The following is a 15493-nucleotide window of genomic DNA, read 5'->3' as shown; positions in this document are numbered from 1 at the left end:
TTATATGTTTATTATTCTAAGATCTGCTTATCTACCTTACTGTTATCTGACATTAAGAAACAGTTTGATACTCTTATGGCAATCACATAATTGGAAAGATCATAGGTCTATATGTTACCAGTTTTGGTGGTCAACTATTTGTAATATAGTTAAACATGAAAGAATAATAGCAGAACAAAAGAGATCTTAGACCACTGTGAAAAAGTTTGGGATCCATTATTGAAATTTTGTAAATCAATGATTACTACAGAAATTACACATGTAATTCCCACATGCTTTGTAGTCATCAGTTTGGAATGTCATTTTATACTGTTTCTTTGTTTGTTGTATGTTTTTATGTAAACATTCCATAAAGAAATTGAAAAAAAAAAAAAAAGAATACCTCATAGTGGTACAATGATCACACAAAGAGAGCACAGAAAAACCTTCCCAAAATATAGAATATGTGACCACACATTTAAAAACAATTATGAATAGGATAGGACAGCATGATATTTCTTTGCTTTCTTCTATACTTCCCTCCTCTCATGTTGGTTGCATGTTGCCTGGGAGGGAAGAGGCTGAAACAGGAAGAAAAGAACTGTTCTCTGTTGCCTGAGATTCAATGGCCAATAAGCATGGAGCAAAACACTGTGTCTTCAGGCATGGCAATGTCCCTGGTGCTGCCTCCAATTCATTGTGCTCTAGGCAATCACTTAAGTCTACAAAGAGCTATCCCAGATAATCTATTGTGTACGTAATCTTCATTCCTCTGGAAGAGACAAGGAAGATCGGTCTCATGGGCTTAGTAGCTACACCCTCTTCTTGGCAAGCAAATGTGTCTCCTTACAACTGTGCCATTGCTTAGCCTGTAGTTTTGGACAGCTGTATGCATCCAAACGGATATCCTTGGAGGACTGAAATGGAGAGGGAATAGGTAGTGGGGGTGGGGGGGCAGGATGAATGTTGAAGCAAACACAATGGAATGCAAACGATGAAAGAAAAAAAAATAAATGTACAACTGGATCGAGGCTGCTGATATGGATGTGTGGGATATTGTTCTAGGCTTTTAGTATAGGGAGGTTGGACTGTTCTGTGTTATTGAAGGGCTGATGTAAGCGAACACTGATTCCTTAAGGGAAGGACTGTGTGGTGTAGGCTGTGGCATGACGTGAAGAAGTGGGGGACACAGATAAAAGAGGGAGAAGAAGTAACATAGAAGTTGGACAGACAAACAAGATAAAGAAGGAGAAGCAGGAGGAGCAAGAGACAGTGGCGTAGCTAGGGTAGTTGACACCCGGGGCCGGTCATTTTTTAACCCCCCCCCCCCCCAATCCAGTACTAGGCATACCGAGAATACAAAACACTCAGGACCTATAGCGCAATTCTACCATACCATAAGCAGTCATTTCTACAAGTCATGCTACAGTGAGCACTAGAACATCAATTCACCTATTGTAAAACGAAAACAGACAGATTAGTACAGATCGTCGATCCTGCACAGTCAATGCCAACCGAAAGCCATGTCTTTTTCACAAACACAGATACACCCTAATCCACTATAGAATAAGTAATCATAAACTTTCTATTTAGACAAAAATTAAACTGAACCCCCGATGCCAGACTCTGCATACAATGCAACACCACAGAAACAGAAAATGTCCCCTAGTACTGTGCAAAATATAAAATTTGAAAAAACTAACAAATCCGATCACTTTACAAATTAACAAATAGAAATAAAACAAATATAGAAAATAAAATACCATTTTATTGGACTAATACATTTAGCTTTCAGAGGCGAAAACCTCCTTCCTCAGGTCAATACAGTATAGTGCTGTTATAGTATCCTATCCTGACCTGAGGAAGGGGGTTTTGTTCTCTGAAAGTTAAGTCAAAATGTATTAAAAATTAGTCCAATAAAATGATTACCTTGTTTATATGTTCTATTTATAAATATTTATTAATACATAAACACAGATACAATACTATACCCTAAAGCAAAAAAATAAAAAAATATATTTTATTTACAGTTTGTTGTCTCCGGTTTCTGCTTTCCTCATCTTCTTGTCACTGTCTTCCTTCCATCTAGCATCTTTCTTTGCTCTTTCTCTGAAATCCAGTGTCTGCCCTCTCTCTCTGCCCCTTCCATTCACCATCTGCCCTCTTTCTCTCTCCCCCTTCCACCCACCATCTGCCCTTTCTCTCTGCCCCTTCAATCCGTCTGCCCTCCCTCTCCCATCCATCCAGGGTCTGCCCTCCCTCACGCGCCCCCCCCTTCCATCCAGGGTCTGTCCCCTCTCTCTGCCCCCTCTTTCCACCTGCACCTAGTTCCAGTTCCAGCCCACATCTCCCACCTGCCACCCTTTTCAGCCCCACTATCCCACCAGTCCCCAGCCCTTTTCTCCCATCAGTCCTGGGCTTCAGCCCCCAGCCACTTCTCCCTGTCCCCTTTTCAGCCCCTAGTTTCAACCCCAGCCCTTTTCTCTCACCAGTCCCGAGCTTCAGCCCCAGCCACTTCTCCCTGTCCCCTTTAAAGCCCCCAGTCCCCACAGTATCAGCCCCTGCCCCTTTTCAGCCCCCAGTTCCAGACCCCTTCTCCCATGAGCACTTCCCTCCCCAGTCCCCTTATCCCCTCTGAGCACCCCCACCCCTCCCCAATCCCCATTCTCCCCTCTGAGCACCCCCACCCTCCCCAATCCCCTTCTCACCTCTGAGCATTCCTCCTCTGAACTCCCCCACCCCTCCCCAATCCCCTTCTCACCTCTGAGTACCCTTCTGAGCTCCCCCACCCTCCCCAATCCCCTCTGAGCACCCCACCCCTCCCCAATCCCCATTCTCCCCTCTGAGCACCCCCACCCTCTCCAATACCCTTCTCCCATTTGAGCACCCCCACCCCCTCTCCAATCCCCATTCTCCTCTCTGAACTCCCCCACCCCCTCTCCAATCCCCATTCTCCCCTCTGAGCACCCCCACCCTCTCCAATCCCCTTCTCCCATCTGAGCACCCCCACCCTCTCCAATCCCCATTCTCCCCTCTGAACTCCCCCACCCCCTCTCCAATCCCCATTCTCCCCTCTGAGCACCTCCACCCTCTCCAATCCCCTTCTCCCATCTGAGCACCCCCACCCTCTCCAATCCCCATTCTCCCCTCTGAACTCCCCCACCCCCTCTCCAATCCCCATTCTCCCCTCTGAGCACCTCCACCCTCTCCAATCCCCTTCTCCCATCTGAGCACCCCCACCCTCTCCAATCCCCATTCTCCCCTCTGAACTCCCCACCCCCTCTCTAATCCCCTTCTCCCCTCTGAGCTCCCCCCCTGACCTAGTCCCGTCCCCCCTCCATTGAAGCCACAGAGCCCTCTTCTCCTGCCACCGCCTGTCTTTTTTTTTTTTTTTAAATCCGTGCAGCCACGCAGGCAGCGCTTCGCGTCTGCCCTGCGTGTGCTGCTGTGAAAGAAGTAAATCGCCAGCGCTGGCTTCGGGCCTTCCCTCGATGTCCCGCCTTCTTGTGAGGTAACTTCCTATTTCCTCGAGGCCGGAACATCGAGGGAAGCCCCGAAGCCAGCGCTGACGATTTACTTCTTTCACAGCACATGCAGGGCAGACGCGAAGCGCTGCCTGCGTGGCTGCATGGATTTAAAAAAAAAAAAGGCAGGTGGTGGCAGGAGAGAGACGCGACGGAGCACCCCCCCCCACCCGCGGACACCCGGGGCGGACCGCCCCCACCGCCCCGCCCTTGCTACGCCACTGGCAAGAGACAAAGTTTAGAAGAGACAGTGCAAAAGGAAGATGAACACACTTGGAGGAAGAGGAGGCTCAGAGACTTTTATTAGATTGTGCAGTCTGATCACTAATCAGGTTAGAGAGAACTGCGATATGTTTACATTTTAGCAAAGTCAACATTAACAATTTTAAGATTAGTTTTTGAGTTTTTGCTGGAATAAGAGGTTCTGTACCTTCTTTTCCAGTCGGTCAATCAGCTTCTGGAGTCTGTTTATCTGGGTCATCCACTGATTGTCTTCCTCTAACAAACCTTTGAGGAATATGAAAAGTGAAACCTGAATTAGTTTTGAAGACAGGTGGGATGGGAAAGAATGCTTACATAGCTTGCAACCTTCATTTCCTTCTTAGAAAAACACAATTTATTTGCTGCAAGCAAATACTTAAGTAAACGATAATAAACTGAATTGTTCTAAGTTAGTGATTTTCTTTTATAGACAGTTCCTGCTATGAATATATTTCTATACACATTTGTCTGTATGAATGCATTTTTATGTGCATGTACAGGTCTTCTGATTTAACCAGTGGTGTAAGCTGAAATGAAGGGGTCCAAAGCAAAGTTTTGCTGAGAAGCCACCCACCCAGGGTGGTGTGAGAGAGGACTTCTCTCTATCCATTCCCAAGCTTTTGGTGAGTAGGCAGCAGAATTCAGCAAACACTAATTTTAGCAAAGTTGCCATGCCACTTCCCACCAGCTTTGTTCAATTAAAATCCACTAGGCTGCCTGGCAGCTGGATAAACATAGAAACAGAGAAAAATGTAGGCATTTAAAGACCATATGGTCTATTCAGTCTGCCCATCAATGCCATCTACTTTTCCTATCACTCCCTTAGAGATCCTATGATAGAAAGTGCCTCATCTCTCACGGCTGGGCTGAAGTCTTAAAATAATAACTATATGATTTCACTACTCTTATCATAAGATTTTGACCCAACAGTAGAAGATGGGGTGCTTATATGCTTTTCCTGCTGCCAGGGGACTGGGAACAAGTAATGAAAGTAAGGGGCCCTTTTACTAAAACCTTAATAGCATAGCATAGCAACATATTTCAGATCATGCTTATGTAATTATTAATCTAAAAATTACTACTTCACAGCATCAATCTAAATTCTGGCATTACCAGGAGTTACCGCCCAGGGGCCGGGCAGAAGTAATTACCACCCAGCTACCCTGTGGCTCTTGCAGTGATTTCATTTTTGGTGCACGTCCGATACGCGCGTCCGAAAAATATTTTTTTATTTTCGGACGCGCATATCGGATTCTACTACTACTCATCATTTCTATAGCACTACTAGACGTACACAGTGCTATACACCTGAACCTCAACAGACAGTCCCTGCTCGACAGAGCTTACAATCTAATTAGGACAGACAAACAGGGCAAACAAGAGCTAAGGGAATATTAAAGTGAGGATGATAACATAAGGGTTCTGAACAAGTGAATAAGGTTTAGGAGTTAAAAGCAGCATCAAAAAGGTGGGCTTTTAGCTTAGATTTGAAGACCTATGCGCGCCAAGTGACATTTGGTGTGCATAGGTCATTACCGCCCAGTTACTGCATGAGACTTTACCACTAGGTTTATGGCTGGCGGTAAGGACTCAGACGCAAAATGGATGCACGGCAATTTTCTTTTTGCTGCACGTCCATTTTCAGCAAAAATATTTAAAAAGGCATTTTTTACAGGCGCACTGAAAAATGATTCTGCGTGCGCCCAAAGCACGCATCTACATTACCGCAGGCCATTTTCAGTGCGCCTTTCTAAAAGGGCCCCTTAATGAAGCCGGCAGGAGGCAGTGTGTGAACGTTTTAAGGTACGTAATATCTTAAATGAGATGTTGTTGGGCCCCCTTCTTGACGGGGCCCTCCCACGCTGTGAGGGAAGCTTATGCTGAATTTGTACCACTAGTTTTAACTAAAACATTGATAAAACTCACACAATGCAGTAAATAAATAAATCAAAGAAAACCAAACAGGTGTTTATTGGATAAACACCTCCACTAGCCTTAATTCTCTTTTACCACTTTACTTTCTGTCCTTAGATCATCTACTCAATGTGGAAACTAAAAAGAGTAAGACCTTTCTTCCCAAGGACCGTCTTCCGCAACTTGGTACAATCAATGGTACTCAGTCATCTAGACTACTGCAACGCACTATACGTTGGCTGCAAAGAACAAATAATCAAGAAACTTCAGACAGCTCAGAACACAGCAGCTAGACTCATATTCGGAAAAACAAAATATGAAAGTGAAAAAACCATAAGAGAAAAGCTACACTGGCTCCAACTCAAAGAACGCATCACGTTCAAAATATGTACCCTAGTTCACAAAATCATTCACGGAGATGCCCCAGCCTACATGTCAGACCTGATTGACTTACCAACCAGGAATGCTAAAAAATCATCCCAAACATTCCTCAATCTTCACTTCCCCAACTGTAAAGGTCTAAAATACAAACTAACGCATGCATCAACCTTTTCCTACTTGAGCACACAATTCTGGAACGCACTGCCATGCAGCCTGAAAACGACCTATGAATTAACTAACTTCCGCAAACTACTGAAGACCCATCTCTTCAACAAGGCATACCACAAAGATCAACAAATTTAATTATTTATTTATTTATTTATTTATTTATTTATAGCATTTATATCCCACATTATTCCCACCCACGGGCAGGCTCCTACCCATAAATCCAGAATTGTCTTATAATATTTGATTGCTACATTACCATCATGTTTCATCATTATTATGTAACCCAACATCCTTATGTAATACTAAATGTATGTTCTCTTATATATTTCCACCATTCATGATGTATTGTAAGCCACATTGAGCCTGCAAAGAGGTGGGAAAATGTGGGATACAAATGCAATAAATAAATAAATAAAATACTCTATTTTTTTGTGCCTTTTCAAAGCTGATGATTCTTCAAGTGCACAAATAGAAGTATTTGATTCACCCAGAAAAGGTACCCAGCAATAGTACCGGCACTGTGAAAACACTGATTTTTATATCTCAAAGAATCTCAAACTAGCTGAAAAATAACACTTATTTTTACAGTTCATAACCACCAAAAAATAGGATATTTGTGACTGAAGCTAGGAAGCATGGCAAAAGTAATTATTATATGGATTTAAGTCCTACAACATACTATGATTTTTTTTACAACTATCTGAATTAAACAAACACAGATATATGCACAAATATAGATACACTTTGAATAAATGTCAACAATCAGTATGCTTCAGCAGTAAGTTTTGCTAAATCTTATGGAGGAATTAAAAACTTACTCACCCCTTGTTTACAAAGCCGCGTTAGCAGCTGCCAATGCGGTAATGCTGACACGGCCCATTCACTTTGAATGGGTTGTGTTGGCATTACCGCACCTTCAGATGCTAACGCGGCTTTGTAAAAGGTGGGGTAACAAGTCAACAAACAAAACCATGAAAAACATAAACCCTCTCATTGCATATATATTTTATTAATGCACATAGAAAAAGGCACAAGTGATTTTCTCAAGAGATTAAATATTTCAGTTATATTATTACTCAGATTTATTGTTGATAATTAAAATCTAGAAAAGAATATATGTTATTGCAATTAGTCCACTTGCATTTATTGAAATAAGGGTCCATAAAAAGTTATAGGTGAGAACCTTTTATTGGATTAATTTCATACAGATGTTGCTAGCTTTTAAGATTTATCCTCCATGACTGGGTGGAGGATAACTCAGAATCTAGTAATACATTTATTAAGTTAGCCCTTATTTCTTTATTTTTTTTTCTCTTTTCCATTTCCTGACTGGAAATTATAGTTCCTTCCTTCATTCCTACTTCAGTTTAGTATGTGAACCGCTTTGATTGTTGTTGTAGAAAGGTGATATACCAAGTGCCAATAAATAAACATAATCCGAAGTAATATTCAGCGCACAGCAGTAAGTGGCTTGCAAGCTGCTTCCAGCCATGGGCTGATCTAACCCTGGATTTTCAAGATAACTGGGCATTGGACAATATTCAGACTGGTACCCTGTTAATTTGGCGCAATAAGTTAGGACAGCAGTTTTTCTGTCCTAACTTTATATGCTTGCTTAGCCAGTTAGTGGACTGAAGTTGCTGCTCTGCCCTAACTCTGCCCCTAACCTAGCTGGTCAGGAGATGGCCTGTTAGTGGTGATATTCAGCGGCACTACCTAGTAAGTGCTGCAAAATATTGGAAGCTGGCTAGCTCACCAGGGTTTGCCAGCTAAAACCCTTTTGAATATTGGCCCCAAACATTTTTACATTATTTAGAACATATATTTAGCCCCCCCCCCCCCCCCCACAAAATCCAAACAAACCTGAACTGAGAATGTTAAATTGTGGGCTGTTTGGAGAGACGCTATTGTTCCTCTGAAGTCTTCGACTTGAGCGTTTGCCTGACCATGGAATTGACAACACTTCTGGCTTTGCAGGGCATTTTCTGTAAAGAAACAGATAATCGTCAGCGTTTTTGCCAATGTCATTATGTCCTGTCTGCTGTCAGCAAACCATGAAAAATATCTCTTGGGACCACTAAGAATGAGATGTCTATTATTCTTTAACTGCTACTGTCAGCACTAGTGACTTTGGTATTTGTTTGTATAAGGAAACGAGTAAAAAAATGCTGGGGAGATCCAAATTGATTTCATGAATGTATGTAGATGTATTTTTGCTTAAAGACAAGCATGTACATATAACACAGTTTTATCATCTAGTTAAACATATATTTCAACAAAAACCAAATACAGAGCTTGATTCAACCAAAGTAATTTCTGACTGTAGAAGGTAAATAGAACCAAAACCTTGAATAGCTACTTTTGTAAAGCAGGTATTTATGAGACAATAAATAAAATAAAATAAATGGGACTTATCACTTAAAAAGATATTCAACATTGAAAGACAGAAAACGATAAGTGAAGACCATCAGGCTTATTTTTGAAAGAGAAGGGGGCCCATCTTTCGACACAAATCGGGAGATGGGCATCCTTCTCTCAGGGTCGCCCAAATCAACATAACCGAAAGCTGATTTTGGGTGTCCCCAACTGCTTTCCGTCGTGGGGATGACCAAAGTTCCGGGGGGGGGGGGGGGCATGTCGGAGGCGTAGCAAAGGCGGGACTGGGGCGTGCTTAATAGATGGGCGTTCTTGAGTGATAATAGAAAAAAGAAGGGCATCCCTGACGAGCACTTGGGCGACTTTACTTGGTCCATTTTTTGTTATGAACAAGCCTCAAAAAGGTGCCCGAACTGACCAAATGACCACCGGAGGGAATCAGGGATGACCTCCCCTGACTCCCCCAGTGGTCACTAACCACCTCCCACCCTGAAAAAAACAACTTTAAAAACTTTTTTTGCCAGCTGGAAATGTCATACTCAGGTCCATCGCAGCAGTATGCAGGTCCCTGGAGGGGGGGGGAGGTATGTGTGAATCAGCAGAGGCATAACGAAGGCGTGGACGTCCTTCCACAGGGACAGCCAAATTTCAAGGGAGTGGAGAAGTGGCCTAGTGGTTAAAGCACTAGTCTTGCAATCCAGAGGTGGCTGGTTCAAATCCCACTGCGGCTACTTGTGATCCAAAATCCAAATAAATAAAAGTTGTCAAAGGCATAGCAAAGGAATGGATGTCCTTCTCATAGGAACATCCACATTTGGACATCCTCAACTGCCATCACAGAGGCATAGCAATGGACATCCTTCACCCATACTCTAAAAAAAAAAAACAGAGTACTTGGATGTTTTCACCTGGACTTGTATTTTTCTAAGGTTGTAGATGGCAATTTATTTAAGGTTGTAGATGGCTATTATACACACAGCTTGTCTGCGTGTATGAAGCCGTCTTTGGCATGCACAGAGCAGCCACGCATAATGCTTGGCTGCTTTGCACTGGCTTCCCCTCCTTAGGAAGGAAATCATGTGCAAATGAGCTAACAGTGAGCAGCTCATTTGCATGCGATTTCCTTCATGCATGCCCGTTCCTTTCCGAATTGCTAAGGGATCGGTAAGGGAAGGGCTTTTTCCGTTCAGTTAGTGCATCAGTTAGTCCACTGCAGTGCCCTCTAGGGTGCCCGGTTGGTGTCCTAGCATGTCAGGGGGACCAGTGCACTACGAATGCTGGCTCCTCCCATGACCAAATGAGTTGGATTTGGTCGTTTTTGAGATGGGCGTCCTCGGTTTCCATTATCACTAAAAACCGGGGATGACCATCTCTAAGGTCGACCATCTCAACATTTAGGTCAACCATTTCTAAGGTCGACCTAAATGTTGAGATTTGGGCGTCCCCGACCTTATTATCGAAACAAAAGATGGCCGCCCATCTTGTTTCAATAATACGGGTTTCCCCCGCCCCTTCGCGGGGACGTCCTGCGAGGACACCCTCAGGAAAACTTGGGCACCCCGATCGATTATGCCCCTCCATATGGCCTATCATCTGCCCAGCCATACCATCTTCCATCCCTTCCTCTCCCTTAGAGATCCTACAGTACATGCTTGCCCCATGCTGTCTTGAATTCAGATGTAGTCTTTGTCTCCATGACCTCTACCAGGTGGACCTTCCATGCATCCATCAGCCTTTGCATAAAGAAGTATTTCCTTAGATTACGCCTGAGTCTATCACCTTTCACCTTCATTCTATGCCCCCTCATTCCAGAGCTTCCTTTCTGATGAAAGAGACTCGCCTCCTGTACATCTATGCAACGCAGGTATTTAAATGCCTCTATTATAACTCCCGCCTTGCTTCCAAAGTATGCATATTGAGATCTTTGTTTGCCCCCATATGCTTTATGACCAAGACCATTGACCAGTTTAGTTGCCACCCTCAGAACTGATTCCATCCCATATAGATATCTTTTTGAAGATGTGATTTCCAGAACTGTTCACAGTACTCTAAATGAGGTCTCACCGTATTCTTATACAGAGGCACTACCACCTCCTTTTTCCTACTGGTCATTCCTCTCCCTATGCACACAAGCATTCTTGAGTGGAGGAGTAGCCTAGTGGTTAGTGCAGTGGTCTTTGATTATGGGGAACTGAGTTTGATTCCCACTACAGCTCCTTGTGACTCTGGGCAAGTCACTTAACCCTCTATTACTCCTGGTACAAAATAAGTACCTGAATATAAGTAAACCTCAGAAAAGCAGTATATCAAGTCCCATTTCCCTTCCCTTCTGGCTGTTGCCATTTCTACCTGTTTGGCGACCTTAAGGTCATCAGATACAATTACCCCAAGTAATTCATACATAGAAGTGCTTCACTCCCTGTACTGTACCTCTCCCTTGGATTTTTGCAGTCCATAACATTTTTTAGCATAAATCTTCACTGCTAAATTCTGGGCCATTCTTCAAACTTAGCTAGATCCCTTCTCATGTTATTCACACTATCAGGGGTGTCTATCCTATTTCATGTTTTGGTATGCTCCACAAACAGGAAAACCTTACCAAATAACTCTTCCACAATAGCTCCCACAAAAACATTAAAAAGAACTGGATCAAAAAAAACATTCTTGTTGCACACCACTGGTAAGGTCCCTTTCCTTAGAGTGAACAATATTTACCACTACCCTTTGTTGCCTTCCACTTAACCAAGTTCTAACCCAGTTAATCACTTTAGGGTTTATACCAAGGGCATTTGGTTAACATATAATTCTCCTATGTGGAACCATATCAAAGGCTTTGCTAAAATCTAAGTAGACCACATCTAGTGCTCCCCCTCAATCTAATTGTTTGGTTACCCAGGCAAAGATCTGCCTTGAGTAAAACTATGCTGTCTCAGTCCTGCAATCCATTGGATTTCAGAAACCTCACTATCCTTTGCTTTAGGAAAATTGTTTCTATTAATTCACTGACCACCAAGTCAGACTAACTGGCCTTGGTTCCCCAACCTCCTCTGCTTTTGTAGAGAAGTACCACCTTCACTCCTCTCTAGGACCATTCTAGACTGTAAAGAAGCACTGAAAAAGTCAGACAGCAGAGCTACCAGAGCTTCCCTAAGGTCCTTCAGTACACTTGGATATAATACTCATTATCAAATCATGACTAAACCAAGAATGAATGATGTTTAGCAACTCCTATTTATTTTGGAAGGTTATTACTTGATATTTAATTAAGGGTGATTTTGTTTACTTTTTTTGTCAGATGTATATGTTTTATTGTTATTGTTTATGTTTTAAACTATGCATATTACTATTGTAAGCCACCAAGAACTTTCTAGATTGTGCAGGGTAGTAAATAATATAAATAAATAAAAAAATTGATCATTGTCTCTCTTTGAGATTTCTGGGACATAGACCGTAGAGGTCTGCCGGCCCTGTCCTTAGGTTACAACTACTGAAGTTGCTGTTGAAGCGCACTCCAGCCTATCCAAATCCATCTTGTCATTTGTGGGTAAAGTCTGCCCAGCACTGGCCTCATGTTCCAAATTACTGGAGTTTCTGTCGAAATGCTCTCCAGCCCATCCTAAATCGGATTGCCGTACACGAGGCCCAGACTATACAAGTTTGCCAATGCAGCCCCATCACTTTTTCCATTTTTAGTTTAGATAGCTCCTCACAAATATAGTATTCAGATCAGTCAAGGTCTACCATACATCCATTCCTATTAGCCCTTCATCTGTGAACACAGAACAGAAATATTTGTTAAGCAATTCCCTGTTTTCCTTATCAGCTTCTATATGTTGCTCTTCTTCATCATTAATCTCACAATGACTCTCCACCTTTCTTTAGTTGGGACACACCTGACAGTGCTTGCTTATGTGACACACTGCATACATGTCTCTCGTGGACCTTTGGCTTGACAAAGGATGGCAGTTCTTATGAATTAAATGTAAACATGCACTGCATCCACAAAAATCCTGACTCCCTCCAAAAACACGTACAGATTAGGACTAGCATATTTCTCTAAGGAAGAAATTGCTATAGAAAAAAATATATTTATATCTATATATTCTGATTCTCATGTCATCGGAGTAATACCAACAGAAATCTCATAAATTTCTTCACTACCAGGCAGATTGTAAAATAATGGAAAACCTGAAAAAAACCTTAACACTCAATATACATGTAGCACATCTAGCATAAAACAGTAGCACTAATTCCTATGATTCAAACAAAATGAACCCTACCTATGAGTGGATGGCTCTACAAATATTACACGGGGCTCCCTAGAATACCAATACACCAATGCTACTGGTAAAACAGAACAAAGTGTGGCTGCTAAAGAGTTCAATATAGAAACTACATGGAAACAGAATACTTCAGTCACAGACAAAACATAGACAAACCCTCACCAAATATATGACAAAGGATCACAAATTAGAAATAGAAATATGAAGACAAAAATTGAATTGGAATCTCCAAGAAGTCAAACTAGGTGTGTATCACAACATGGGAGAAATACAAACAAAAATGCATTTTCTCTTGTACTGAAGAAAATACAAAGACATCCATGATTTACAGTTTCCAAAGTTAACATATTCCACTTAATAAATTTGAAATAAAACACTTTTTCTACCTTTGTTGTCTGGGATCTAATTTTTCCAAGCATGTTGATCCCAGTTTCTCTTTTCTACTTTCCTGATTGTCCCATGCTCTCTTTCCAGTGGGTGCTGTCTATTGTCTTTTCTTTTTCAATTCCCCCACACACTCAAATTTTACCCTCTCACAATTCAGTCCACCTTCACTTCTATCAAGTTTCTATCTCCTCTTTTCACTTCTTAGCTCTCCCATATCTCCTAAATTCTTCACTGGCCTCCTATTCCCTTCTCTTTCACATACTCCTCATTACTAAATACCTATGCTTTGCACTCATTATCCTCATCTCACTCTCATCTGACAACCCCTATGGTCTCTTTCTCCTGGTCGCACCATGTCCAATATTTCCCCTCCCTCTCCCTTCTTATATCCTTCTAGCCCAGCGTCTCCTTTTTCCCTCTCTCCATCCACACTTGTAGCCCAGGATATCCCAGTCTCCCCTCTCTCTCCTCCACTGCTAAGGTCCAGTATCTCCCTGTCTTCCTGTCACACCAGTTGAGAACTGGTTCTCTCAGACATACGTGCCATTTATTCAACCCTCACACTTGAATTTACCAGAGGAGTGGATCTGGACCAGAAAACACTTCCACAGTTACACAGTTCCTATTCTATACTGATCAATTTTTCTTCTTTGAAAATAGCAAATATATTTTGAGGATGTAAATAAACCTTTCCTAGTAAAGGCCAATTTAAAATAGTCAGTGATGCTTTTCTTACTGATAATACTACCCTTATTAAAATGGCTTTGGACTTCCACATGGGGGCAATTTTCAATAGCCCATGTAGTTGCAAAGTATGGACATAAAATATACACATTAAAACTGTCCATATGGTTTTCAGATGTTGTGTAGGTAGTCATCAAGGTTAAAATAGCACATACACATTTGAAAATGAGCTATAGATAGGCATACTGCTTTCCTCTCCTAACCTAAACATATTGAATGGAATGCCTTTTTTATAAACACAATAAATGTTTGTGCACTAAGAAAGCCTAGTTTTATATAGGCAGAGGAGGGTAATTTTCAAACTGTGCATCAGCAGGGTAGGCGGGATTTATGCACTGTCATGCCTGATTGTTGCTGGAGCCTTGTCACAAGGGACAAGAAGTGGGGGAGAAATATCTAGGGGAGAGAGAGGAATGGATGAAGTCAGGGAATGAAAGGGGTGGGTATCGAGGATGAGGGAGTTACTTGACCAGTGAGAACTTTGTTCTAGTCTAAGGAGATAAGTGGAGGGTAATTTGCCTGAGAGAAGGTCCTTGTTCTTGTTTGTGGGGAGGGAGGAGAGAATAAGGGAGTTACTGGGCTGTCAGAAAGCTTGTTCGCTCTACAGATTGAATTAAATGGTCAGCTGGGGATGATGAAGCCAGCTTGTTTCTCTTCCTTCTAACTGGATCAGGTTACCCATCCTTGGTCTTCTTCCTATTGCTCTGGCCATTATCAATCACAGTCTTTTCATGAAAAATCCAGGGATCGATCCCTTTCTCCTTGCAAATTACGGACCTGTTTCTAACCTACCCTACTTGTCTAAACTTAGAGAAGGTTTTTTCCCCCAACCGTTGCAGCATGTGGAACAAGCTAATTTCTTGCACCCTTGATGATCAGGATTATGTTCAGGCCATAGTACAGAGACAGTCCTGTCCAGCCTACCTGCTTGTTTGTTTATTTATTGGGATTTATTAACCACCTTTATGAAGAGATTCACACAAGGTGGTGAATTGCATAGTATGGATTAACTCAATGTATCTGACAAGCTTTCGAAAGTTGTTCTCTCTTTATCAGATCAGTAGAGAAGTAAGGCCTTGTTTCTCCAATGCCCTGATGAAGAGATGATGACTCAAAAGCTTGTCAAATATACCTTTTTAGTGGGTTAACTTAATGTATCACCTACCAATTGTTTGTTGACCTTTATTTCAACAAAAGAAGAGAAAAAAACTTGAAAACATTAGATCTACAAACAAGGAAAAACAAGGGGCAAATGCACAAATACAATAGGAAATACAAAGTATTACTTCAGGAACCATACCTTGATCACAACTGGACACATGAATGATTAAGGAGAGGAGAACTGAAATTGAAGGATGAGAGGTTGATAGTCACAGTGGATTATGGATGAGATGGTTCACAGCAAATGTAGAAAGCACTGGTAAAACAGACAAATGTAGATTCTGTAAGAGCTAGAAATAGTTACTCATCTCATAG

General features: G+C 42.0%; 1 protein-coding gene across 1 annotated transcript in view; it reads right to left on the bottom strand.

Moving 5' to 3' along the window:
• Nucleotides 1–15493, bottom strand: part of NECAB1 (N-terminal EF-hand calcium binding protein 1) — a 298151-nt gene that overhangs the window by 33021 nt on the left and 249637 nt on the right. The window contains exons 6-7 of the mRNA XM_030189726.1: nt 8091–8212; nt 3934–4010 (exon numbers count right to left, since the gene is read on the bottom strand). Of these exons, the coding sequence (XP_030045586.1) occupies nt 3934–4010; nt 8091–8212 (199 nt within the window). The remainder of the gene's footprint in view (nt 1–3933; nt 4011–8090; nt 8213–15493) is intronic.

Source organism: Microcaecilia unicolor, chromosome 1, assembly GCF_901765095.1.
Source record: "Microcaecilia unicolor chromosome 1, aMicUni1.1, whole genome shotgun sequence".
NCBI lineage: Eukaryota > Metazoa > Chordata > Amphibia > Gymnophiona > Siphonopidae > Microcaecilia > Microcaecilia unicolor.
Note: the sequence above shows the minus strand (reverse complement) of the source record. Positions and strands in the feature narration are given on the sequence as shown.